This window comes from Nesoenas mayeri, assembly GCF_963082525.1.
Source record: "Nesoenas mayeri genome assembly, chromosome: 11".
Classification (NCBI taxonomy): domain Eukaryota; kingdom Metazoa; phylum Chordata; class Aves; order Columbiformes; family Columbidae; genus Nesoenas; species Nesoenas mayeri.
The window spans coordinates 13,253,411-13,278,464 of NC_137563.1; the positions used below are offsets into that span (position 1 = coordinate 13,253,411).

At 65.7% G+C, this 25,054-nt stretch overlaps 2 protein-coding genes across 5 annotated transcripts; one reads left to right on the forward strand and one right to left on the reverse strand.

The window, feature by feature from the left end:
• Positions 1 to 1,778: 1,778 nt before the first annotated feature.
• FURIN (furin, paired basic amino acid cleaving enzyme) lies at positions 1,779 to 20,559 on the reverse strand. Of its 4 annotated transcripts, none has more exons than XM_080351292.1 (16): positions 20,485 to 20,559; positions 12,826 to 13,176; positions 9,872 to 9,970; positions 9,146 to 9,241; positions 8,487 to 8,630; positions 8,207 to 8,283; positions 7,817 to 7,905; positions 7,443 to 7,615; positions 6,327 to 6,539; positions 5,998 to 6,098; positions 5,778 to 5,881; positions 5,476 to 5,593; positions 4,338 to 4,517; positions 4,122 to 4,246; positions 3,525 to 3,641; positions 1,779 to 3,453 (listed from the first exon to the last, which is right to left on the reverse strand). In XM_080351292.1, exons 2-16 carry the CDS (start codon positions 13,003 to 13,005, stop codon positions 2,885 to 2,887), a joined length of 2,385 nt encoding a protein of 794 aa, XP_080207418.1. In that variant the 5' UTR covers positions 13,006 to 13,176; positions 20,485 to 20,559; the 3' UTR covers positions 1,779 to 2,884. The 4 variants fall into 4 exon arrangements, with proteins under 4 accessions (XP_080207418.1, XP_080207419.1, XP_080207420.1 ...); XM_080351293.1 differs by lacking the exon at positions 20,485 to 20,559 and adding an exon at positions 16,210 to 16,254; XM_080351294.1 differs by lacking the exon at positions 20,485 to 20,559 and adding an exon at positions 15,193 to 15,437 and having other exon boundaries at positions 8,487 to 8,615.
• On the forward strand, positions 20,543 to 24,833 carry MFAP1 (microfibril associated protein 1). The gene is made up of 9 exons (XM_080351296.1): positions 20,543 to 20,725; positions 20,799 to 21,018; positions 21,639 to 21,768; positions 22,053 to 22,240; positions 22,704 to 22,812; positions 22,881 to 23,041; positions 23,215 to 23,374; positions 23,966 to 24,055; positions 24,166 to 24,833. The coding sequence occupies exons 1-9, from the start codon at positions 20,647 to 20,649 to the stop codon at positions 24,346 to 24,348; spliced, it is 1,320 nt and encodes a 439-aa protein (XP_080207422.1). The 5' UTR covers positions 20,543 to 20,646; the 3' UTR covers positions 24,349 to 24,833.
• The last annotated feature ends 221 nt before the right edge of the window (positions 24,834 to 25,054 follow it).

A 25,054-nucleotide genomic window follows, 5' to 3' on the forward strand; every position in this document is an offset into this window, starting at 1 on the left:
CCATTTACTGTCTGCCCACCAGAGCCATTCAAGAGCTGCCACATGCTGCCAGGGTCCCCAGTCCCCCACCAGCTGGTCCCCCCTGTCACTGGCCATGGTCCCCAGGGTGCCCTGCCCATCCCAGGGGGTCCTGCCTGCCGGGGAGTTCTGCTTTTGCTGTGCCCCATTGAGCGGATGAAGCAACCAGTGCTGCTGGCGCTCCCTGCAAACAGCAATTTTCACAGCACGTGTGAGGACAAGAGCAGCTCTACAAGCACCAGCGTTGCAGCTGCCCCAACCTACAGCAGACACCAACCTGCTTCCAGCCTCCCTGCCCTGCCCCAGCCCAGGAATAGCTTTATTTTCTGCCTGAGCCCACCAGCAACATCCACACACTCCAGAGACCTCACAGCACTATCACAGGCTCAGGAACTGCTTTGCAAACCGGGCTGAGGGGCTGCTGCTCCCCACTGCTGCATTGCTCCAGCATCCCCTGGTACCTCCCAGGCAGTGCAGGAGCCCTTCCCACCAGCAGCGGGCTGCACTGGGATACCGGGCACCTCTGCAGAGGACACATGAGTCTGGGACTGGGGTCCAGCCCCCTGTGGTGCTGGTCAGGACTGAGCTGCGAGGCTCTGGTGAGTGCAGCAGCTCCTTCCCTGGGAGCCCTGACCGCTGTGGCAGCAGGAAGGTCTCCCGGGGCCACACCACAGCTCACCCAGTTTCACATCCTCCACTGCCACCCGCAGAGCCTGGCAGGACCGCGGCTTCTGCCCGCCCCCAGGCAGGACCTGTCCCTGCAGCCCCCACGGCAGTGGTCGCCTGCCCCCCACCCACAAGCTTGGACATGCAGCCCTGTGTGCAGGGCTGACAGGGACCTGTCCCCAGCCTGGCGAGAAAAGGAAGAGCTGTCGGAGCAGTGCCTGCAGCCACCGGCACTGCAACGCACTCCCAACCACACCAAGCTGCTGCAGACACAGGTGCAACAAGGCCGAGGGCTCTGCAGAGCAGCTGCCCTGCGAGCAAGCGCAGCCCCACAGACCCTCCCAGGGAGCTGGGACCCTGCAGGGGCTCAGTGCGGCTGGAGTGGGTCCCAGGTCCAGCCTCAGGGCTCCCTGAGGGGGTCCATGCTCCAGCTGTGGGCATGCTGGACGTGGGCATGCTGGACACAGGGGTGCTGGACATGGGGGTGCAGGGTGGGAGCTCAGCTGATCCCAGGCTGTGGTGCAGGGGCTCAGCCCACATGCTCTAGGAAAAGGGTGTAAGTTCCCCTCAGGTACCCCACTGCACTCACCACAGCTGGTTCCAAAATTAGCTCCCATCTCTGCAGGTTCCAGATAAGCAACTGGTTCCCATTGCTCAGGTGAGGGGGCTGGTCCCTGTCTTGGTGCCAAGTCCCCACTGTGTCCCCAGAGAGCAGCCCCTGCTGAGCACCAGTTCCTGCCCACAGCCTGGGCCGGGCAGCATCTGGCTCTGGGGGGCTCTTTACCTCCTGGGGGGCCTCTCTGTCCTGACTGCGGGCTGGGTGGGGACCCGGCCCTGCATTATCCTGCAGCCACACCACGGTGGGCTCCCGCCTGCACAGCTGTCACACACCCCAGCAAGCTGCTCCTGCCTCAGCTGCAGGCAGGGCTGCAGGCAGGGCTGCAGGCAGGGCCCCGGGCCCGCTCCTGCGGCTGTGAAGGGATGAGAGGACCCCCAGGCCCAGGGCAGCAGCAGGGGGTGACAGACCCCGACCCTGATGCTCCTGCCCCGCGGCCAGGCTGCCATCCCGGCACACAGAGCGCACGCAGCAGAGCTGGTTTGCATAGTTCTGAACATTTAATAACTCAGTCTCTCTAGCGTTATATCCACATCCATTAAATTAAAAACAGGCTCAGGAGGCAGCTCCCGGCTGATTAAATTACAAGAAAAAATTACTGTGCACCAAAAAGTTATTATAGAAAAATAGTCCTGTGGCCCCTGGCCGGCAGCTCCGTCCGCAGGGGCCGGGGCTGGCGGGAGCCCATGCCACAGCCCCGGTGTGCAGCGGCGGACGGCGAAGGGGCTCGCGGCACTGGCCCCCAGCCCGCGGGGAAGGGGCAGCAAGGGCAGGCGGTGCCGGGAGGGGGCTCCAGCGGGGAGCAGAACAGATTGTCACCAAGTGGGGGCAAGGCACATCGGGGGGCAGGGGCGTGGGGGCTGCAGGGACGCCGGGCTCTGCCCAGCACAGGCAGGGTGCAGGCAGAGCCAGGGCAGCACAGGCACCGGCACTGCCCAACCGCCCTGGCCAGCAGCATGGGGGCAGCCCCACGGAGCGGGGTCTGTGTGAAGGGGTCCCTGCCTGCGGGGGCTGAGCCCTGGGCACAGGGAAGGGGCTGCTCTGCCCCACGCACTGGAGCAGGGCCTCCTGTGTGCGCCACAGGCAGCCACAGTTGCAGTGCGATGTGTGGGCAGCGGGCAGGCAGCAGCGCTGAGGCCCGGCCATTATTGCTGTTGAAGGGCACAGGTGGGGTGGACAGGCCCTCGGGGCAGCGGGGAGCTGGGCGCAGGCAGAGGCCCAGGGGTGCCGAGGGCGGCAGGGGGACGCTGTGCTGCAGGGGGGCTCAGGGCAGTGACAACCCAGGGAGCCCCAGCTCATGGGACGCCCAGCAAGAGCCACCTGCCTGGGGTAGGGGACACAGCTGCCAGCGCAGGGCCAAGAGAGATGGTGCAAGAGTGGGACGGTGCCGAGCGGGGGACGGTGCTGGCAGAGCCGTGCCCGGCAGCCCAGGCCGGGGCTGGGGGACAGTGCCGGCGGATGGGGAGCCCTGGGCTGCTGCGCTGTGGGAGAGGACGGGACAGGGACAGAGTCTGGGGCCCCTCAGCCTCGCCTGCCCCGGCCCCGCGGTGCTGGGCAGGGAGGAGGGAGGGGCGGGAGGGCTCATCAAAGGGCACTTTGGTCTCTGATGAAGGCAGTCCTCTCGCTGTGCACCTCGTTCTCCTCACCGTCCGACTCCGAGGGGCCCTCCTCCTGCCAGATGTCAGAGGGAAGCCCCTTGTAGGAGATGATCCCGCTGTCCAGGGCGTAGACCTTCACGCCCCGCAGGCTGAAGCCTGAGCGTGCCTGCAGCACCAGGAAGACAGTGACGAATATGATGACAATGAGGACACAGCTGAGGCTGGCAATGAGGACGGGCAGGTTGGCTGCAGAGGCGGTCTCGGCCAGCCCCTCACTGTCTGCCAGGGCAGGGGACGCGCGGCTGCTCTGTGTCTGGTGGGAGCAGGAGAGGTCCAAGCTGCTGAAGTGCGAGTGTGCGGGGCAGGTCAGGCACTGGTTGGGGCCAGGCCCCGCACAGGTGGCGCAGGAGGGGTGGCAGGGCAGGCAGAGCTGGGGGGCGATGGGCTCCACGCTGTTCTCCAGGCTGTAGTGCGTGCTCTGGACACCGGGTGCAAAGCCGGGAGGGCAGCGCTTCAGGCAGCTCTTCTGGTGCAGGTAGTAGCCCTCCTCGCAGACTGCAGAAACACAGGGTCAGCGTGGCCAGGGGGTGCCCACACCCCCATCCCCCTTCCACCCCCACACTCACCCACACAGGTCTGGCTGGGGGTCAGGGTCTTGCAGCCGCTGCTCTCCAGCTGGTTGGAGAGGCTGGGGGACTCAGTCGCGGTCCCGTACAGCACGAGCGTGAATTTGGTCAGCGTGCCTGCCACAATACAGGGTGAGAAACAACATGGGGTGAGAAGCACCAACACGGGGTGAGGAACACCCGCATGGGGTGAGGAGCACCAACACCTGCAAAGCCACCCATGCTGGAGACAGGTGCAGGGAGGGGGCTTGCACTGGTCCTCACCATGAGCTGTCAGGGACAGTGGGGCTGTGCCCACTGCCTGGAAGATGCCTGATATGGGATCCTGTCCCTGCGCAGGGCTGCCCACAGAGCCGGGGGGGGCCAAGCTGGCTAGCATGGGGTCACCTGCTGCCCCAGAGCCCTGCTGCCCTTGAGCAGCTGTATCCCCTCCCACATGCCCAGCTCCAGCCTCCCTCCTTGGTCACTGCAAAGCACCCGAGCTGCCAGCATTCCCCTCAGGCCACGGGCACTGGGGGACACCAGGTGCCCACGCTGTTCTTGCTCCTGTGCTGGGCTGAGGGAGGCAGCGGGGAGGTGAGGCCGGTCCAGCCCTACCGTAGTTGTTGGCGTCACTGGTGTTCTCGATCTCCAGCACCCATTCCCCGGACGGGTCCTCGTCCCATGAGTGTGTAGTCATAAAGGCCCAGTCGTTGAAGCCATCGGCTGAGAAGTCGTGGGGCCTGGGCAAGAGGGGACAAAAGGTGAGTGCTGGTGCCCTGCAGACCCACATGTGCCAGCCCAGGCCTCGGGTCCCCCCGGCCCAACATGTACCTGGCAGCCAGGAGGGTGGAGCGGGTGCCCATGGGGCTGACCAGGTGGATGGCCAGGTCCCCGCGCCGGTTGTAGGACAGTGTCAGCCTGGCCTGCGCATGCTCCAGCCGGCTGATGTAGTTGGCTTTCCCCAGGCAGGCGTCCACCTTCCGCCGCACCTCCAGGCGCTTCCCGATGTCCCTGCCCAGGACAGGCAACAGTGAGCCCAGTCCCAGCCTGGGGACACATAACAAGGCGCCCTGGTCCCCACTCTTCACTCTGGGGCTTCGCAGCTGCCCTGGGAACCGGGTGCTGTGCCCCAGGGTGGCTGGAGCCAGAGGCAACTCGGCAGCGGCTTTGGGGCCCCTCTCCATCCCAGACAGGGTGCGGGCAGCAGACGGGGAGTACAGGCAGTGGACAAGGTGCAGGCAGCACACGCAGCAGATGGCCCTGCCCTGGTTCCCGGGTGTGGGGAGGTTGCTCTGCCCACATGCCCTGCCCAGTGCTGCCTCCCCGCTCACAGTCTGTGCCAGCCCTGAATGGGCCCTTTCTTCCCCCACTGCAGGGCCAGCTCCACCCTGAACGGCGCAGCCAGGGACAGGACAGACATGGTTGTCCCCATCCCACTGCTCATGTGCAGCTCTCCCCACTCCGGGCCAGCCCTGGTGCCAGTGCAGGACACGGGTCACAGGGAGGGGAAGGGCTGGTCGCGGTGGCTCAGGCAGGGCCCAGCCCTGGCTCCCTCCATGCTCAGGGACATCCCCCAAAGAGCCCTGGGGAGCGTCTGTCCGCACACAAGACTCGGCACATGCTGCACTGTGGCAGCCACGGCCAAGCAGAGTAAAAGGAGCTTCTGTCCAGCCCTGAAAAGCCCCTCTGTCTGGAGATGAGTTGCACTGGCGGCTCCCAAACCGCAGCATCCCAGCCCAGCCCCAGCAGCAGTGGGCAGGCACAGCAGCTGATGTTGGTGCTGGCTGAAGGCACCTTTCCCGGCTCTCCCCAAGCTCTCCCTGGTGGATGGCCTGGGGTGTCAGGAGCGGCTCAGCCCCATGGATCCTCCCCACTCCCAGCCCTAGACTCAGAGGTGCTCAGGCTTCAGCGCGGGACCGTGTACAGGGCAGATGTGCGGTGATGCCCCCCTGGGCTCACCAGCCCTTACTTGGGCTCCGTGAGGACATCGATGACGCATTTCCTCTGAGGTCCCACTGTGGTCCAGTTCTTGGCCAGGTTGACCATGGCCCCAGCGTCCAGCAGGCCGTAGCCGTACGAGTGGCTGACTGCAGACAGAGAAGACAGAGGCAGGGTCAGCATCACTCCTGGGACCCCAGGGGACACACGTGCCTTGGCGCACCATGTGGCTCACGGGGCCTCCTGCCTCCTCCAGCCCCCTGGGCTGCCGGGGTGCCCTACCCCAGCACCCTGGGAACGGGAGCCCCTGTTCCATCCCTGACACCCCAGTACCTTTGCGGCCGACGCCGTTGGTAACCCAGTCGTTGGCATTGAGGTGAGCCGGCTTTGACGTATGCACCACCAGGTGCTGCATGTCCCGCCAGGTCAGGTTCTTGCTGCGGGGAGACATGGGGCTCAGGCACCGGCACCTCCCAGCCCTGGTGGGTCTCTGGTGCCCTGTGGGGCTGGCGCAGCCTTCCCCAGCACAGCCTAATGCTGTGCCCACCCTTACTTGGCTTCCAGGGCGAGGGCGATGATGCCCGCAGCCAGGGGCGCCGAGGCCGACGTCCCTGTGTGCGATTCAGTGCATTTCTGCCGGAGGTCAGTCGTTACCTGCAAGGAGGAGTGTGGGGGTAGGAGCCACTCGGGGGCCAGGGCAGGCAAGGCAGAGCCTCCATGCACGAGTTTCTCTCCCAAAGCCCCAAACTCAGGAGCCCCAGAAGCAGCCAGCGGCGGCACCGTGGCCAAGCAGGGCCAGTCCTGCTCCCAGCACCGTGGCCCACTTGGCTTTGGAGGGCCGCCCCGACGCCCTGGCTCGCAGACCTCCCAGCCCCGACTCACAATCTGCTTCTCATTCTGGTTGCCGCTGCTGTAGGTGGTGGCGAGGGTGGATGAGCAGGCCTCGCTGTACCAGGGCACGTTGCCGTACTGCGTGGTGCTGCTGATGGACAGTGTGTAGATGCTGTTGGTGTAACCGTCACAGTTGCAGCTGTCGTGCTCGCGGCCCCCGTTCCCGGACGCCCAGACGAAGATGGAGCCCAGCCCCCCTCGGCCCTAGCAACAGAGGCAGGGTGAGGGGCAGCGCCGGCGGCATCGCACTGCTGTGGGCTGGGTACCACAGGGGACGGTGGACAAGGGGACGGTGCCGGCCCCAGGGCTCTTCCAGCCTGAGCAGGAAAGTCTGAGCAGATGCAGCCGGGACAGTGGGGGACAGCAGGATGTCACCGGTCAGACGCTGGCCTGGGCGCCCGGCACCACCAGCCCTCAGCACTGCCATGCCCAGGAGATGCCATCTCTGCAGGGGCTCCCCCAGCAGGTCTGGCACTGCCCGGCGGGAGCTGTGCCAAAGGTGGGCTTCCAAAAACCCCATGTCTTTTGCTGTTCAGAAATCACCCAGGCTGACTCTGCCCAGATAGGATTTGCAGCTGCCTGGCCCCGCTGCTGGAGCTCGGCACAGAAGCCCCAGCCGGCTGCTCGGCAGCAAAAGCCACAGCCGTGCTCACAGCGTGTGACAGCGCTGTCATGGCACCCAGGCCGGGTCTGCCTGCATGCCCTGCACAACACGCGTCTTTCCACGTGTCTGAACCCCGCAGGCTGCACCATGGCCACACCAAGGGTCTGCGGAAGGACGGGCGGAGGGTGAGTGGCTGGGCCCGAAGTGAGGCAGGGGCCAGCAAAGGCCTCCAGACCGCAGGGAGGGACCGTCCCATGCAGGACTGAGCGGCTGCTCCCCGAGCAGGGAGGACAGAAAGGTGAGACATGCCCTGCCCAGGAGGAGCCCTGACTCAGCTATAGCACAGGAACAACAGGAAAAACCAACAGAGCCTGATCCTGGAGATGGGCTGGAACAGATGGCTCATCCCGAGGGCCGGGACAGTGACTGGGCAGGTAGAGCAAGGGACACCCAGGGGAAGGGTAGGAGCTTGGCCAGCACTCCCAGCACACTGCCCTGCTCACCTGGCTGACCCCGCGGAAAAAAGCCTCCTCCGCCAGCCGCGCTGGGCCATCCACTGTCTTGCCGTCATCCTCGGGGCCCCAGCTGGCACTGTAGATGTGGATGTGGTTGGGGTTGAGGCCCAGGGAATGGGCCTCCACAGCATCTGTCACTTCCCCGTCCAACATGCGCACACCTGGGGCCGGAGAGCAGAGGTCAGGACAGGGGACGGGGCAGGGCAGCGAGAGCCCCGGCCAGCACTGCCCTGTGCCACGGGCTGCCACAGGCTGCGTGTGACTGGCCAGCAGGCTGACACCGCAGCACAGTCTGCCTCTCTGCCGTGGCACCACGGAGCCAGTGCAGGCTCTGCTTTCAGTGCAGGGCAGGGCACACCCACCTCCGATCCTGGCATTGTACGCCACGCCGACACCGCAGATCCCGTTGTTTGCCACGGCAGCAACTTCCCCGGCACAGCGCGTGCCGTGTCTGCAGAGGAACAGCACCAAGCACACTCAGATGGGGCACAGGGAGCACGGGGCTGGACACTGGCAGCCAGAGAGAGCAGTGCCCAGGCTGCCTCCTGCCCTCCCCAAAGGCTCCTGGGGCTCCCCTGCCCACCCTCCTGCTCCAGAGGCAGCCCCAAAGGATGCTGCTGGCACCAGAAACAGGGTAAGAGGCTTTCTCCATGGGGGAGAAGTGAGCTGCCACCTTGTCCCCTCTCGCCTTCCCTAGAGCCGGTGCTGTGTCCCTGCGTCACTGGTCTCTGCCACCCCTGCCTCTGCCTCACCTGTTGTCATTCATCTGTGTGTAGCGTGGCTGTGGGTCGGGGTCCTGGTCGTTGACATCAAAGCTCGCCCCTGGATCCTGGAACACAGATCTGGCAGTTGAAGACCATCTATTTTGGCCACCAAGCCCCACTGCCATGCCTGTGCTCTGTGCCCCTGGGCTGGGTGCTCTGGTCCTGCCTCCATTGCTCTCCTCCATGTCCCACCACGGCAGGCACCAGCATAGACAGTTCCCCGGCACACCACCCGCGGCATCGCCCTGTGGCATCGCCCCGCACTCACGTAGTTGCCCTCCAGGTCAGGGTGGTTCTTCTCGATGCCGTCATCCAGGATGGACACCACAATGCCCTTGCCCGTGTACCCCTGCGCCCAGGCCTGTCGCACGTTCAGGTCCCGCTGGTTTGTGTTGTACTGCCAAGAGAAGCCCTGGCAATAGGTGCTGCGCCCAGCTGCTGGCACTGCTGTGGGGGGGCCAGACCCCCGGCTGTGAGGGCAGGTGACAGGCAGCCCCACCCTGCTCTGCTGTGGTGGGGATGAGGAAACCCCAGGGATCACGGGTACAGAGGGCTGGCATGGCGGCCGAGGAGCACTGCTCCAAAGGAGACAGTGCTGGGGCCCTGCAAATGCAGCTCCCTCTGTAGACCTCAGCCCCAGTCCCGCAGTGCAGACAAGCACAGCACAGACCCCACTCCTGGACCAGGTCAAGGGCTGTACCCCCAGCCCAGCCCCAGCACCCTCCTCCCCGGCAGGGAGCTGCAGCTCCACCAGCTCAGCCTCCTTCCCTCCCCCGCTGTCCCCAACACAGCACCAGGCAGCTCCCCAGGTCTTCCACCTCCCTGCCGTCAGTCTGGCTGGCAGAGCTGCCTGACAGCCGTCCATCATCCCCAGAACCTGCATCCGCTGCCCTGCAGCTGCCTGCTCCCCTCGCACCCAGCACTCACCAGGTACCACTGCTGCGGGAACTTGGGGTCCGTGGGCTCCATGAACACGTCTCGCTTGGTCCTGCGCTTTGCCACCTGCTGCTCCAGCCACTGCACCTGGGGGCAGAAAGGCCATGGGGCTCCCGCACCCGCCTCGGCCACTCATGCCATGCCAGCAGCCCCCAGGCCCCGGCCAGCTGGCTGCCTGGAGGGGCTGCCCCCAGACACATCACAGCCTCTGACCCTGCCAGAGCCCCTGCAGCATCAGACTGCTCCTCCTGGCCTCCCCTGCCAGCCGAGCCGCGTGGCAGTGCCATGTGTCCTGTGACAGGCTACGCTCCAGCAGAGCAGGCAGGTCAGGGCACAGAGCTCTGCCAAGCAGCCGGCTCTGCCAGCACCACAACACGCCATGCACCCTGCCAGTGCACCAAGTCCTAGGCTGGAGCCAGAGATCATGGCAGGGCAGCCACACCGCCACGCTGGGACCCAGCACTGCCCTGAACAGCCTGCCAATGTGCGAGGACAGAGCAGAGCAGAGGCTGCCCCACACCCTGGGGTCACAGCTCACAGGATGGTGACACTGGTTCTGCCTAACCCTGCCCTTCCTGGCTCCGTGCTGGGCTCCCACCTGGCTCTGCCATGGGCCCTGGTGCAAGGGGCTGGTTCCAGGCAGCTCAGCACTGGCTCACGGGCCATGTGCGGTTGCCAGGGGCACAGCTAGACCCCACTGGGCCCCCCTCCACATACCTGCGGCTCCCTGGCCAAACGGCTGTGCCAGGGCTGGTGGGGCGAGAGGGAACGCTTCACCACGCCACTGTGCCGGAAGTGGTAATAGTCACCAAAGATCTGCAACAGAGCAAGGAGCAGGATCGACAGGAGAGCCCCATCTCCCCAGTTCCCCATCCCCCCACCTGCAAACCCGAGCTGGGGCTGCCACAGGCAGGCTAGGCCACCCCAGAGTGGTTGCTGGGGCCAGCGTCTGGGTGCACAGAACAGGATCTCCAGCAAGGGGCTGAGGCAGTTGTGGAGACCTTGGGGACATAGTGACATGACCTCAACAGGAGCAGCCCCAGCCAATGAGCTGAGCCCCAGTGCAGCTCCCACACATGGAGACAGCCCGGCCGGGGCAGGATGGAGCTCAGCAAAGCCTGGCTGGCCAGGAGGCCACGCAGTTGCCCAGACAGTTATTTTTAAACCCCAAAGCCTCTCCAGCACTCTAATTTCCTTATGCCCTCCTGCAGGTCCCCAAAGCTGGCCAGGGCCCAGGAGCTCCCAGCCCAGCAGCCAAGCACCCGCCCTGCCCCGCTGGGAGCCGCAGAGACTGAGCCGCGGCCACAACGCTGCGGGGACATGGGGAGAGGACATCTCGCCCTCCGCTGCCCAAGGCTGCCGCAAAACAGTTTGATTGCAGTTAACGAGCTCCCTCAGGCTTATCAGAGCTCTGCAGATGTGCCACCAGCCCAGCCAGCCAGGAGCCAGCGTGTGGAGCAGGGAAAGGTGCACCCGCTGCGCAGCACCCTCAGCACTGCCAGCATCACTGGGACAGACACAGGTCTGTTCCCCACATACCACATCCACCAGCAGCTCAGAGCACCTGGGAGGTGCTGAGGCAAAAGGCTCTGCTCTGGGCTGGCAGAGGGGAAGGGAGCTGCAGGCTCGCTGTCCTCCCCAGCATCCCCACATCTCCTGGGCTGAGGACAGAGCCCGATTGTTCCCACAGGCGATGGCGGCTTGGCCTGGTCATCCATGGGTTCAGGTCTGCAGAGTCACTGTGGTGCAGCAGTAGCCAGCTGGCCCACACACTCCCACCCTCATCCCCACATACCTGTCCTCAGTGAGGGCAGATCTGCCCCCTGCCCCGTGTGTCCCCCACAGGGAGCAGTGCCAGCTCAGCCCTCCTGCGCCAACCTCCTGCCATGGCTCATGGCCACCCCAGCCAGCCCTCTGACCCACACGCACCCAACACTGTCCTTTGGGTCCCCCTCAAGGCCACTGACACCAGACGTGGACCATGGAACCTCTCTGCGGGAGGCACCACTGGCCCAGGGTCTGCCTAACCCCCAGCCCCGCAGGGAGCACAGCAGGACAGCCCGGCTGGCAGACAGTGTCCAGAGCCCAGTGTGACCAGGATCCGCTCAGATAAGGGCCCTGGGGGCCCCTCACTGGGGCACTGCCAGAAGCAACCAGTCCCCACTCCAGTCTGGCTGCTGCATCCTGTCCCAGTGGCTCAGCCCCCGAAAAACGGCCCAGCAGCTCCCGGAGGGAAAGCCCAGCTCTGCAGGAACAGGCGGCCAGCCCAGCCCCATCCCATGGCACAGACACCACGACGGGCTCCAGATGGGAGAAAATGTGCCCAGCCTAGCCTTGTCCCACGCTACCTGTGGGTCTCTGCCTGCAGGTGCTGCCCCGCCGACAGCTCAGTGGGCTGGCAGAGCCAGGGAGAGGTGCCAGCCCCTGGCACAGGATGGATGGCACAGTGAGAAGGTGGGTGCTGCCAGGCAGAGCTGGCACAGAACCATCATGGCTCCTGGGAACAGACCCCAAACAGGGCCGGGCTCCTTGCCAAGGCACGGGCCTTGTGTGGCCCGACAGGCAGCCCTGGGCTGGGAGGACACGGCCCAGAGCCCGGTGTCCCTCGGCCCTGGGACCCGGCATCGCAGTGTGACGGGAAAGGCTGATGGCACCTCAGTGCAGGGCTGCTCTCGGGCAGCAGGACCAGACACCCTGCGGCTGCAGGGACAGTCACCTTCCCACCCCCCCGCAGCAGCTGCTCGGCCAAGGTCCTGACACCACAGCACCAGTTGTGCAATTTCCTCTGGGATTTTGCCCTGCGCTTCCTTCCCGCAGAGCCAGCTCACCCCGGGAGCACCGCGCTCTCAGGGCAGCAGACCCCCAGCACAGCACAGCATGGGCTCGGCTCTGCCAGCACCAGCCTCCCCTTGCTGGAGCAGGGCCCATCCAGCTCCCCGTGCCCGTGGGAGAGCCTGGGGAGCCAGGCCGCCGAGGCTGCCAGGAGGAGAGTGCCACAGAGCTCCGTGCACTGGGGACGAGGCCAGGAATAGCCAGGACCGCAGGGAATACAAGTGGCCCTGGTTCCTCTGCCATCACTCCATCCTCCCCAGCCCGCTGCCAGGAGGTGCCAGAGGTGCCGGCCCAGCACAGCCACGTGTGCTGCATCGTCCCTGCACGGGCTGAGGGCAGAGAGCCGAGAACAGTGGGGACCTGGGATATGCCTGCTGTGATGGCAGCTCTGGGCTGAGGACACGTGGTTGCTGTCAGACCAGCTGCTCTGGGGACACCCCAGGGTGCTGCCGCCGCCCAGCGGTGCAGAGGCCATGCCACGCCAGGCAGCTCACTGCAGGAGCACTGGCAGCAACAGGGAGCCCTCCCCTGCTCTGCCACTACAGAGCACCCCCAATTTCCTCACACTGGGATGGACCTCTTCCCCTTCAGCCCGCAGAGCGTGCCATGCCGTGCCACCAGACCAGCCGGCCCGTGGGGGAGGGCCTGGCAGCATCCAGCTAAGGACCGATGACTGCCCTTGGATCAAGCAGCGGATGCTGGGAGGCTGCAGCAAACAGGCACAAATGCAGCAGCCCTGCTGCCAGAAAAAGCAGCCCCTGAGCCCTGTGCCAGCCCAGACAATGGCAGAGCCAGCAGAGGACACAATTTCCACAGGGAGAAGGAAGCGTGGGACTTACCGGGCCCAGGTTGAGGAATCCATGCTTCCTGGCCAGCCTGTCAGCCTCCTGGGGCCCCGCGGGGACGAGCACGGCCCAGGTGTTGGTGTAGATACGCTGGGCCAGCACCTCCTGGGCCAGGAGAGTGAGGGCAACCACCAGAGTCCAGAGCAGGAGCAGCGAGCAGGGCCTCAGATCCATCAGAGTATCGGGGTTCCTCTGGCTGGGGAGCAGGAGGGTCCTGGGAGTGGCGGGTCCAGTGGCCGCCTTGCGTCAGCACCCCAGGGTGCGCCGGCCTCTCCGCTCAGCCCCAGAGAGCATGGGGACCAGCCTGCGGCAGCCGGGACAGGCCGTCCGGAACAGCAGCACGATCTGCAGAGAGACCCAAGAGTCAGGCCCAGGGGCGCGTCTCTTCAAACCCAGAGTGCTCAGGCTCCACAGCTCCAGCACTGGGCAGGGACCCTGGCACATGGCACCACTTCCCACCACAGCTCACAAACAGCCACGCAAGACCTTGGACCCCGAGGAGCGGCTACGCGGGGTGGCCCAGCACGGAGCTGCTGTTTACCTTCCCTATTGCCCAATGCATACTTATGCTCCGTGCTTACAAACAGGGAGACAGTGGGAGGGAGAAGGGCACCAAAGGAGGCAGGAGGCATGGCCAGGGAAGCTCCACAGTGGACAGGAGCCCCTTCTCCAATCGGGAGGGGACCAGTGGGGCACAAGGCTGGGAGCAGCCAGGACAGGATGCCAGCCCCTCCAGTCCCAAGGGCACACCAGAGATGTCCCCAGATGCTGCACAAAGGACCCCAGCTAAGTGGGAGGCTGGAAGTAGGAAGACCAGGGAGAGCAGAGCCCCAGCACCTCCACAGCCAGCGAGCAGGTGGTGCCTGGTGGCAGTGCCGAGCACCGTGCTGCCAGTCACTGTCAGCAGCTCTGCTCTGCCCTTCCTCTGGAGCACAACATGGTGACACCGGTGTGACTCATCTTCACAACAGACAGAGAACCAGCACAGGGACCAGGAAAAGGGCCATGCCGTCACCTCCAGCATGCACCCAGGGACTGGCATGCAGGGATGCACCCTGCCGGAGGGCAGACACGAGAAGCTGGGAAGATGGGTGGGGAGTAGAGCAGGGAGAACCCACCCAGCACAAACAAGTCCAGGACAGGACAGCACCGGTATGAGCTCCAAGCACAGAGATGCAAAGGGTCCCTGAAATATTCAGTCATGTTTCAGAGATAGTGGGGAAGGGGAGAACTGGCAGTGCTCAGCAGAGCCCCATCCCCTTCTGCAAGCAGCGGCCACAGCGAGCAGGGAGCCTGTGGCGCTGCCAGTGAGGAGAGCAGCTCCTGGCAGCTGCCAGAGACCCCACCGCAGGCTGCAGCATGGACAGTGCCGCGATTCAGGCAGCTGCAGCTCCCCTGGCGACCAGACCTCAGCCGGCTGCAGGCTTGGCCACCCTGTCAAGGGACCCAGAGCCACACGCACACGCCAGAGGCTGGATCAGAGCGTCCCAGATTGGGCCAGGGCCCACAGTTTCCAGTAGGAAAAGCTCCTGGAGCACCCAGGGAAGGGGAAAAGCTGCCACGTGAAGAGGGACAGCAGCATGCACAGCACAAGGGGACTCCGCCACAGCCAGCCTCTGTGCCAGCACCTCGGCCCTGCCGCAGGTGCCAGTGCCGAGCAGCCTCCCCCGCCTTGCCGGCCCCAGAGCCAGCAGCCACCACGCTCCCCGGCAACGACCGCTCCACGTGGGGACACGGCTGCAGTGCCCCCTCCCCAACTCGGGCACCTAACACCAGCGGCGCCAGCACAGCCGGCCCCTGGCTCCCTCTGCCCAGACACTAGGGCTCTGCTGCGCCCCGGTCCTGCCCAAAACCTCGGCCCGTCCCTGGGGCAGGAGGGAGAACAGGGGCAGCGGAACAGCCCGGGCTGGGCAGGCCAGCCCACACAGCGGGTGTGAGCGGGTACAGCCCCGCCGACTAGCGCTCCCGGCTCCTCTGAGCAGCACACTGCCCGTGGCACCGGGTACACGGCGGCAGCCCGACCCCCCGGCCCCGTCGGTGGCCCCGCACTCGCGGCCGAGCCCCGGGGCTGCGAGGGAGGCCGGGCCGGGCCGGCTCCGCGGGGCGGCGGGACCGGGCCCGGCCCCCTCCTGCCCCCGGCTCCGGCCGGCCCCGCCGCCAGCCCGGCCCGCTCCCGCCGCCCCGGGGCCGCCGCACACGGGCTTTGCTCCCGGGCCCGCCCGCCCCGAGCCCGGGGCTGCCCGACGGCCGCGGCGCCACCGGCCGCCCCCGCCCGGGGTCCGTTCCGGCTGGGCCACCCCAGCTGTCAAACCGCCGGCGCCGGCGGGTCGAGCCCTCCCGGCCGCGTCCCCTGGCCCTTACCGCGCGGCCTGCCCGCTCCCGTCCCGCCGGCGGCCGGGCCCGTCTGGCGGCGGCGCCGCGTCACGCCGCGGGGCGCCCGGAGCGCCCGCCCCGGAGCCGGGCCCGGCCCAGGCAGGGGAGGCCGGGGCGGCCCGGCGGGGCCGCTTGTTTACGCCGAGCAGCTGTCAGCGCCGCCCCGCCCGCCACCGGCCCGCACCGACACACCGGCCCCGCGCGGCCCGTCCCGGCTCCGCAGCCCGGCCCGGCCCGGCGCGGCACGGCCGCCGCTCCGCCGGGCGCCGCCGGATGCCGTCACCGCCGCCCGCCCCGCCCGCCGCCGCCGAACCGGCGCCGCCAGCGCCCCGCGCCCGGCTTCCCCGGGCACCCCCGCACCCCGCGAGAACCGGGGCCGCTCCCCCCCGGGCTGGCCTGGGGAGACCCACCCGCGGCTGGCACCGGCCATGGCCGGGGCTCGGCACAGCCTCTTCCCGGTACCCGCCGGGGCTGCCCGTGCGGCCAGAGTGGGGCAGCTGGATCTGCCCGGGAGAGCCTGGACCCCCTTGGGCGCCAGCACCGACGGGGGTGCAGGGGCGCCCACAGAGAGGGGCACCCCAGGACACCTTGTCTCGCATCCCCGCACACCGGGCAGCTGGTGGATCTGCGGTGGGGCTGGCGGGACACAACCGCAGCGACTGGTCCAGCCCCAGCGCTGCCAGAGCGGGGCTCCTTGGCCCAGCGGGCAGCAGCGCTGGCCTCCCGTGACATCCGTACTGTGGGGGCTGCCGCCTGGGCCAGCGCACAGCAACCGGACAAACTGTCTGGAGAGAAGCAACACAAGGAAAATCCACCCAGTTTCAGATTTCAGGACAGAGACTTCCACCGAGGAGAGAAGGTGAGAAGTGAATTGCGGTTCATCACAGCTTTGGTCATTCGTAACAAACAATATGCTTTGGTCTCTCACATGCACAGGATCATGTCAAGAGCAACGCCAAAGCCAGGGCAAGTGCAAAAAGCAAAAGCAGCAGAACCCAAACTGACCTGAATCCTCCGCACCTCAGCAGGGTCTGGGCAGCCCCGGGTCCTACAGCTCCTTACAGAGAAAAGGAAGTCACTCGGATATCATGATGGAGATCATGAAGCACTAGCAATCGCACAGGAAACAGTCACCTTGGTAACTGAGATGCTGAGAACAGCCCAGAAAATCTGGCACATGGCAGGTTTTTCTGTTAAACTGGGTTACTTCTGCAGGGCAGGCACCCGGCTGCAGCGTTCCCAGGCCAGGCCTACCCGGGTGTCCGGCCTCTGAACCACCACGGGGGCTGCCATACCCCAGGACCCTGTGTGGGCCTGAGGGGGCCCTGACTCCCCATGGACACATGGCACTTACCCCAACCGCCGTGGCCTGGTCAGGAGCTGTCCCTGGCAGCCCCTGGGTGCACAGCCCAGCCCAGGGAGCCCCGCCGAGATATATGGAGGGCACGTGTGCCAGGGGCAGGTCCCGAGCCAGACCCTGGCCTGGGGAGGGCGGTGGGCGGGCTGGCTGGCTGCCCCTGCCTGCTCTTCAGATGCCTCATGTAGGCGCTGGCAGCCGTGCCTGGGCAGGTGACAAGTTGCTGCACCTGGCGCCTGTGACATGTCATGCTGGGGAGAGGAGCTGACAAAGGGCCCTTGTCATGGTGGCTTATCTGGGTGCCACAGGGCGTGCGGACAGGAAGAACCTCTTACATAAAATGCTTGCGTTGGACCCGCACACTGACCCGTGCCTGCCAAAGACAACGCCTGTGATGGGGGCACCTGGCTGCAGGACAAAGCTATAGAGAACAGGATCTGCTTTCAGGGAACCCCGGGGCTGGGAGGGAGCAGAGAGCAGGACCACCAGGCTGGATCCGAGCGGCTGCTGTCCCCCCACTTCACGGGGCTGCTCAGCATCGCTCTCCTTGGCCACTTAGGGGACAGCGAAGGGGTGAAGCAGGAACTGCAGCCACATCCACCAGGATCACAAACCCTCCTCTTGGGCATTTAACCATTTGAGCCACCGCTTGCAGGTATCTGCACACGCCAGGAGCTGGCCCGGAGCGGCTGCTCTGTGCAGTGCTGTCCTGCACACCAGCAGCACGCTGAGCGCCACCCAGCAGCTCTCAGTGAGGTCTGTCCTGCCTGGCCATGGCCACTGCATGCCCACAGCCCACACCATGGCACAGACACCCGCGCTCCTCCGCACCAAGCACGCTATGCCGCATGGCCTGGCACTACACGACAATCAATAGAAACCGACTTGCATGGAAAAATCAGGTCAATTTTTGGCTTTCGGGTTGCAGAGATTGCACAAGCTCCAACAGTGACGCAACTGCCCATCTGCCCAAGAGTTCCAGGAGGCAGAACAGTGGTGGCGCTGCACCCCTGCCCGCAGGCACCTTGGGAGCGTGGGGACACAGCACGACCGCAGCCCCGGCAGAGCAGGGAGCCAGCGCAGGAAGGGCAAAACACCGAAGAAAACAAAACAGGCAACAGCGACAGCCAGAGGGACCAAATCAATAATAAAATGTTTCCCTGCAGCACAGCACCCGCTCTGCCCCCAACCCAGGCTGGCACAGGGCTGAGCCTGCAGCCCTGCAGCTGTGCTGCACACACATATCCCCGCTCCCACCCCCTATCCTGAAGCTCAGGCCACAGTCCCCTTCACCTGGAGTGTCCCTGGCCCCTCTCCTCTGCTCCCCTCACTGCTGGATTCTGCTGGCAGGTTCCTAGGAAGGCCCCCGTGCCCCGGATGCTGCACAGGGTCCCACCAGCCAGAGCTGCTCCGTTCCCAGCCCCGCTCCCAGACACAACATCTCACTGTGGTCACACGCGGGGGACACGACGCCCAGCGCGAGCAGCCTGACCTTGCTCTGCGGTACAGCTGCAGACACAACCAGCAATGGCTCAGGGTGATTCTGTAACTTTATCTGCTGTTGACTTTGTCATCAGCAGCTGTAGCACTGCCAAGGTATCAACCCACAGCACTGCCCGTGCATTGTGTTCCACCATCACCTGTCCCCCTACCACAGCAGCTCTGCACATGCAGAGACATCTTTGCCTGGCCCCAGCACCATAAGGTGCCTGCAGCACTCGGGGGGCTCCACACAAGTGATACACACAGAACACAAGTACACGTGTGCAGGGAACACCAGGCAGAGAGCCCACCCTGGCCCTCAGCAAGAGCTGTTCTCTCAGGGCTCTGGTGGGCTGGGAAGGGGGTGCATACAGACCCATGGATCTCTCCCCAGTGGTGCATACGACACAGACACAGGAATGGAGCCCCAAGCTGGCAGGCACAGGTTCTCACTAGCACAGTGTCAGGGCACCAAGGAGCAGCCAGGCCATGCCAGGCACTGGCCATGCCCTGGGCTGGCTCCCGGGAACGGGGGCTCAGCTGTCCACCCCACAGAGTCGCTGCACTGGGGAGAGGGGTCTGCCATGTCTCCAGCGTCCCGGTATGGGCAGGAGCAGAGCCACAACACCCCCATGCACCCCACGCCACGACAGGCACTGCAGGGCTGAATCTCCCACAGCTGCCACTGCTCAGACATGACGGTTTCTCTGGCTGGGCTGTGCCTCTCGTGGGACATAGGCAGAAGGGACATGTTGCAGGCTCAGGGCTGCTTCTCGTGAGGCCTGTGACACCCGCAGCCGCAGAACTGAGCTGGGCTGTAACAACATTTCCCTGTTTGCCAAGGAGTTTAGCTTTGCTTCACCTGCGCAGGACATGATGTGCTTTGTGTGCAGCTCCCAGCCGCCCTTCAGCTGGCATGTCCGATTGTTCCTGAGTCGTGTCCCAGCTCACTCCTCGCCAGGGCAGCACAGGACTTGTTAGGCAGGAACACTCTGTGACAACCCTCACAATTAACATGTCACCAGATGACCCAATGCAGAGCAGGAGCAAAAAATGTCGTCTGCATGTAGCAGACAGAAACACCCAAACAAGCTCTGGCTCACCCCTGGGCGAGGCTGCAGAGGACCGCGCATTGCTGCAGAATTACAAAGCTCTGATGCCTTGGCCACGAAGGCAAACCACAGACACAGGTCACCAGGGCAGCCCCACCGCACTCCGGGGTGTCCCAGCTGCAGTGGCAGGGGCTGAGGGGGTCCCTAGGAGAGCCCCCAGCTCTGCAAGGCCTCAGCACAGGAACAAGGTGTCCAGGACAGTGGGAGGTCCAGCAGGGAGACCCCCAGCACCAGCACCAGGCCCATCCTGCACGGCCATGGTTCCAGCAGCGCGGGGTCACAGCCCGGGCTGGCCCTGGGCCCTCTGCTGTTCAAATCCCGCTGTGCTGGCGGACTTCCCCACAGCTGAAACCTCTTCCTCTCTTTCAAGAAGGTGGCACAGGATGGCAGAGGTCGCTGCGGCCGCTTGTGACAGAGTTTTGCCCAACTTCAAGCGAAATCTGATCTGCAGCTTTGCCAGTGCGGGGGCAGCTCGTGGAACCAACCGCTCCCAGCTCTGCCCTTGCTTCCCTTTGCAAAACCTCGAGGCTGACGTGTGCTGGTGCGGGCAGCCAGGGCCCGATGGAAAACCCCGCTCACCTGCCGCAAACCAGCCCCAGCCCCAGCCCTTCCCGGCAGAGACGCCACCTCGCCAGTGCCACCGGGAAGCTCAGGGGCTCCCCCGCCTTGCGCCGGCAGAGGCTCCTGCTGCCCCACGAGCAGCCCGGCCCCCGGCACCGGCCGCCCCACGGCTGCGGGGGACCCTTGTCCTCAGTGCCGGCGGCCGGGCGGCCGCGCTGGGGCTCGGCGGGGCCGGTGCCGGCACGGAGCGGGTGACGGGGCTCAGCCCCTCCCGGCGCGGGCAGCAGCCGCCAGCAGCCCCAGCTCAGCCCCGAGAGCGGCGGGGAACTGCAGCTCCCGCACGGCGAGCGCCGGTAACGCGCCCGGAGCCAGGAGGCAACAGGCGAGGCCGGGGCTCCGATGCCAGAGCCCCGGCCGATGCGGCACCGGCGGGACGCGGCCGGAGGCCCAGGCGAGTGGCACCCCACACGGGGCCGGGCCGGGCAGCGGGGCCGTGCCCGGTGCTGCCCCGCCCGTGGGACCCGCCTGGCATTGCCGCGCAGTGCCGGCGCCTCGGAGTGCGGGAAGTACCGCAGGGAGAGGAACCCTGCCCCGGCCGGGGGGAGCGCCCGGACACCGGGGACGCCCGGCTGCCCCTGCCCGCCCGCGGAGCTGGGGGCGGGGATAGGACAGGCCCGGCCCTGCCCGGAGCGGTCGGCGCGGCCCCCGGCGCGGCCTGTCCCTGTCCCTGTCCCTGTCCCCGCCTCCGCAGCGGGTCCGGGAAGTTACCCCACATCTGGCGTCACCTCCGGTCCTTCGCCGCACGCCCGTGGCAGCTTCCGCTTCCGGCGGAAGTGGAGCCGCAGTTGCTGTTCCGGGTGAGCGGCTCGGCGGAGCCGTTGTCAGCGGCCGCTGCTCCCCAGGCCCGTCCGGCCCGGCCCCGCCGCCACCATGTCGGTGCCCAGCGCCCTCATGAAGCAGCCGCCGATCCAGTCCACGGCGGGCGCCGTGCCCGTCCGCAACGAGAAGGGTGAGTGTGCGGGCGGCGGGGCCGGCTCGGCGGGGAAGCGCGGGGCCGCGGGTGACGGCCTGGCCGCCCGCAGGTGAGCTCTCCATGGAGAAGGTGAAGGTGAAGCGGTACGTGTCGGGGAAGCGGCCCGACTACGCGCCCATGGAGTCCTCGGAGGAGGAGGACGAGGAGTTCCAGTTCATCAAGAAGGCGAAGGAGCAGGAGGTGGAGCCCGAGGAGCAGGAGGAGGAACTCGCCAACGACCCCCGGCTGCGGCGCCTGCAGAACCGCATCGCTGAGGACGTGGAGGAGCGGTGGGTGCTGGCGCAGTGAGGAGCCGCATCCCCGCGGGTTTGCCCTGGCAAGGGCTGGGGTGGCCAGGCCCCACTCTGCCGCCCGGGCAGGAGGAACCACAGAACACCGGGCAGAGCCCGGGCACACTGTCCAGGCAGCGTGGGGGGGTCTCTGACTGCGCTCACAGACATGCTGTGCTGTGCTGCGCCTCAGGCGTTGGCTCTGCCCTGAGCTGCCCGTCCAACCCGCAGTGGCTGTTTTCCAGGGCACAGCCCCTTGTCCAGCTGCAGTCGGGGAATGTGAAAACAGGCTCTGAATGCTCTGCTGTGGCTCAGGGTGGCAGGAAGAGCTGGTGGCACCTGCCGTGTGCTCTGGGCAGGGAGTAACTGAGTGCTATTGGCACCCTCCTGTGGAGCTGCTGCTGCTGCTTTTGGTTCCAGAAACAGGGAGGTTTGCCCCGAGAGCTCTTGCCTGCTCGGGGCATGGCCAGGGAGAAGCCGCTGCTTCCCAGGCTCTGCAGCCTCCTGGCGGGGAACATGGGGTCTGCCTGCGCACAGCCTTGTTAGGAACTGTTCACAAGGCAACTTCTCGCAGCCCTTTTGTGTTCAAAGTGCTGTCGTTTCACTGGGGTGTGTTGCAGGCTGGCGAGACATCGTAAAATCGTGGAGCCTGAAGTGGTTGGAGAAAGTGACTCCGAGGTGGAGGGGGAGGCCTGGCGTCTGGAGCGGGAGGACACAAGCGAAGAGGAGGAGGAGGAGATCGATGATGAGGTGTGCTTGCAGAGCCAAGTAACGGGCCGAGGAAAGCCCCTGAATGGGACAGGCCTGAACCGTGTGTCTGGTGGAGCTGGACAAGTGTCACAGCTGCTGGGACTTAACTGGTGGGTCACCGTCCTCTGTGTGGGACGGGATACCTGGAGAGGCCACCCTGCACCTGAAGGGACAGATGTATTGTCTCACAGCCAACACTCCTGACACAGCGCGGTTTGGACAGGAAGGCGGAGAGACGCGGTGGTGCGGCTGCTTGTCTGACTCCTCTCATTTGGCTCCCTCAGGAGATCGAGCGTCGGCGTGGGATGATGCGCCAGCGAGCGCAGGAGAGGAAGACGGAGGAGATGGAAGTGATGGAGCTGGAGGACGAGGGTCGATCTGGAGAAGAGTCAGAGTCTGAGTCTGAGTACGAGGAGTACACGGACAGCGAGGATGAAATGGAGCCGCGTCTCAAACCTGTCTTCATCCGCAAGTGCGTGACGCGGCCGTGCAGGTCGGACATGGGAGCTGAGGGCTGAGCTCTCTGAGGGCATCTCTGCCGGGCCTCCTCTGCTGCGGGGCAGCGCAGCGGCAGCTGGTAGGCTGGCGGGTCACAGGTCGCAGGCTGGCGTGCGCAGTGGGGCAGTGTGGGGTGATCCCAGCATCCACAGCCCCTCCCCAGCTCTGGGGTCACCACAGGTCACAGCATGGTTTGCCGGAGTCCTCAGGCAAGTGCCAGGCAGTGGCACAGGGAGGGTGCTGGTGAGCTGTGCCCCACAGCCGGGGCTTGATCACCCACTGCAGCCCTGCTGGGGGGACACTGGGCAGGGAGGGCCCTGGGACTGGGCCGGTCGCCGGGGAGGCGAGGGCTGGCAGTGGCCACGGGGCAGGAAGGCTCTACCAGCAGCCAGGCCATGGTGGCGCCCGGGGAGGGCTGAGGCTGTGTCCTGCCGCAGGAAGGACCGGATCACGGTGCAGGAGCGGGAAGCAGAGGCACTGAAGCAGAAGGAGCTGGAGCAGGAGGCCAAGCGGATGGCAGAGGAGCGGCGCAAGTACACACTGAAGGTGCGGAGCCGAGGCTGGGGGTGTGTGGGGACAGTCACCCCAGCAGCTGAGCCTAGTCCTTGCTGCAGATTGTTGAAGAGGAGGCAAAGAAGGAGTTTGAGGAGAACAAGCGCTCGCTGGCAGCACTGGATGCGCTCGATACAGATGATGAAAACGACGAGGAGGAGTATGAGGCCTGGAAAGTACGTGAACTGAAGCGCATCAAACGGGACCGTGAAGAACGAGAAGCGTAAGTGTTACCTGCTTAAATGCGAGGCCGAGCCCCTGCGCAGCTCGGTCTGAGATGGGCCAAGTGCTCCGAGCCGCCCTGCCCTTACTCCCCATGGTCAGCGACAGATGGGACAGTGGCAGCTCACAGGGTGCTGGGGGAGCCAAGACCTCACGGGGTTTCTCTCCCCCCAGCATGGAGAAGGAGAAGGCAGAGATCGAGCGCATGCGGAACCTCACAGAGGAGGAGCGCCGCGCCGAGCTGCGCGCCAATGGCAAGGTCATCACCAACAAGGCAGTGAAGGGCAAGTACAAGTTCCTGCAGAAGTACTACCACCGTGGCGCCTTCTTCATGGTGAGTCTGCTGTGGGCTGCACGAGATGTGGGGATGGTTCCTCCCTGCTTGAGACCCCCATGGTGTCCTGAGGCCAGGGGCACCCCCCGCTCCCCAGCGCCCTGGGACAGGGGTGTGCTGGGACAAGAGCTGGCCCCTGAGGGAGCGCAGGGCTGAAGTGAGGGGTGACCTGAACAGGGGCAGCTCTTGTGCAGACAGCAAGCGGTGACAGCGTGGTGGCACTGCCAGGCCATGAGCCCAAGCAGGACAGGCGCAGTTCGGCTGGAGCCAGCCCACGCTGCTGCAACAGCGCATGTGAGGTTGAGGGTTCCCAGCCGAGGCAGCAGAGCTGTCCCTGTGCGCTCATGGACCTGCCAGTGCTGAGCTGGCTCCATGGGGGCCACAGCTCTGGAAAAGTGGCCCAAGGGGACATGAGCATGGCTGCCAGGGCAGCCCTGGGGGACAATGCATGCATCTCCACCTTCGGCAGTATGTTAACAGGACTTCAGGCACCGCAGCAGCCCCAGCAGAGCAGCAACATGGGCTTGCTGGTGCCTCTGCCCCACTGCCACCCACCACTGGCACTGGCTGAGCAGGCTTCTCCTCTGGCAGGATGAGGACGAGGAGGTGTACAAGAGGGACTTCAGTGCCCCAACACTTGAAGACCACTTCAACAAGACGATCCTGCCCAAAGTCATGCAGGTGGGTGTGCTGGCGAGGGCGCCAGCCTGCATGCTGCACCGAGGGGTGGGGGAACAGCAGGTCCCTGTGCCCTCCCCGAGTGGCTGCTCACAAGCTCTTCTGCTCCCCAGGTGAAGAACTTTGGGCGCTCAGGTCGGACCAAGTACACACACCTAGTGGACCAGGACACCACATCCTTCGACTCGGCCTGGGGCCAGGAGAGTGCCCAGAACACCAAGTTCTTCAAGCAGAAAGCAGCAGGCGTGCGCGACGTCTTCGAAAGACCCTCCGCCAAGAAGCGAAAAACCACCTAAGGCAGCAGACGGAGGGGGAGGGCACTTCCCTGCCAGCACCAGGACAGAAGGATGCCATGCTGTGCAGGACTGTGGTTACAGGCCCTCTCTGTCCCCGTGCCACACCTGCCCTGTTGACGCCGTGTCCTGCTCCCTGCGCTGCGCAGAGCTGGCGCTCGCTGCCCAGGTGCCGCAGAGGACAACGGCCTGACCGTGCCGGCCAGGCTGTGGCCACCCCACTGTCCCACCACCGGCAGTGTCAGGGAGCCTGGGCAGGAGCAGCAACACCCCCGGCTCCAGCACACCGGACCCAGGAGGAACTAACAGACTTTTGTGCCTGTCTGCTCCACAGCATCTCCTGTTCACGTGTACTTTCCCTAGGGTCAGTTTGGGCCCTTTTTTGGTGCAGAACAGCAGCGACCCCATCTGCTCACCCTGGTTCTGCAGGCCTGGGATTTTCTACCTGTGGGGGGGTTGGTTTGATTAAAAGTGGTTGTTTTCTTACACATTCTGGCCCTGGCATCTGTGGAACATGCTGTCCTGCTCCGCACCCTCCTGTGAGCCAGCACAGGCTGCCGCAGCCCAGGAGGTGCCGGCCCAGGGCAGCTGTCACTGCGCTTGGCTTGTCAGTGCTCCCTTGCCCTCTAGCCAAGGGCTGCAGTTCCCCGCACCAGAGCTGTGCTCCCCCAGGACAGGAAACAGCAGGTTGCTGCTGCTGCTTCTGGGA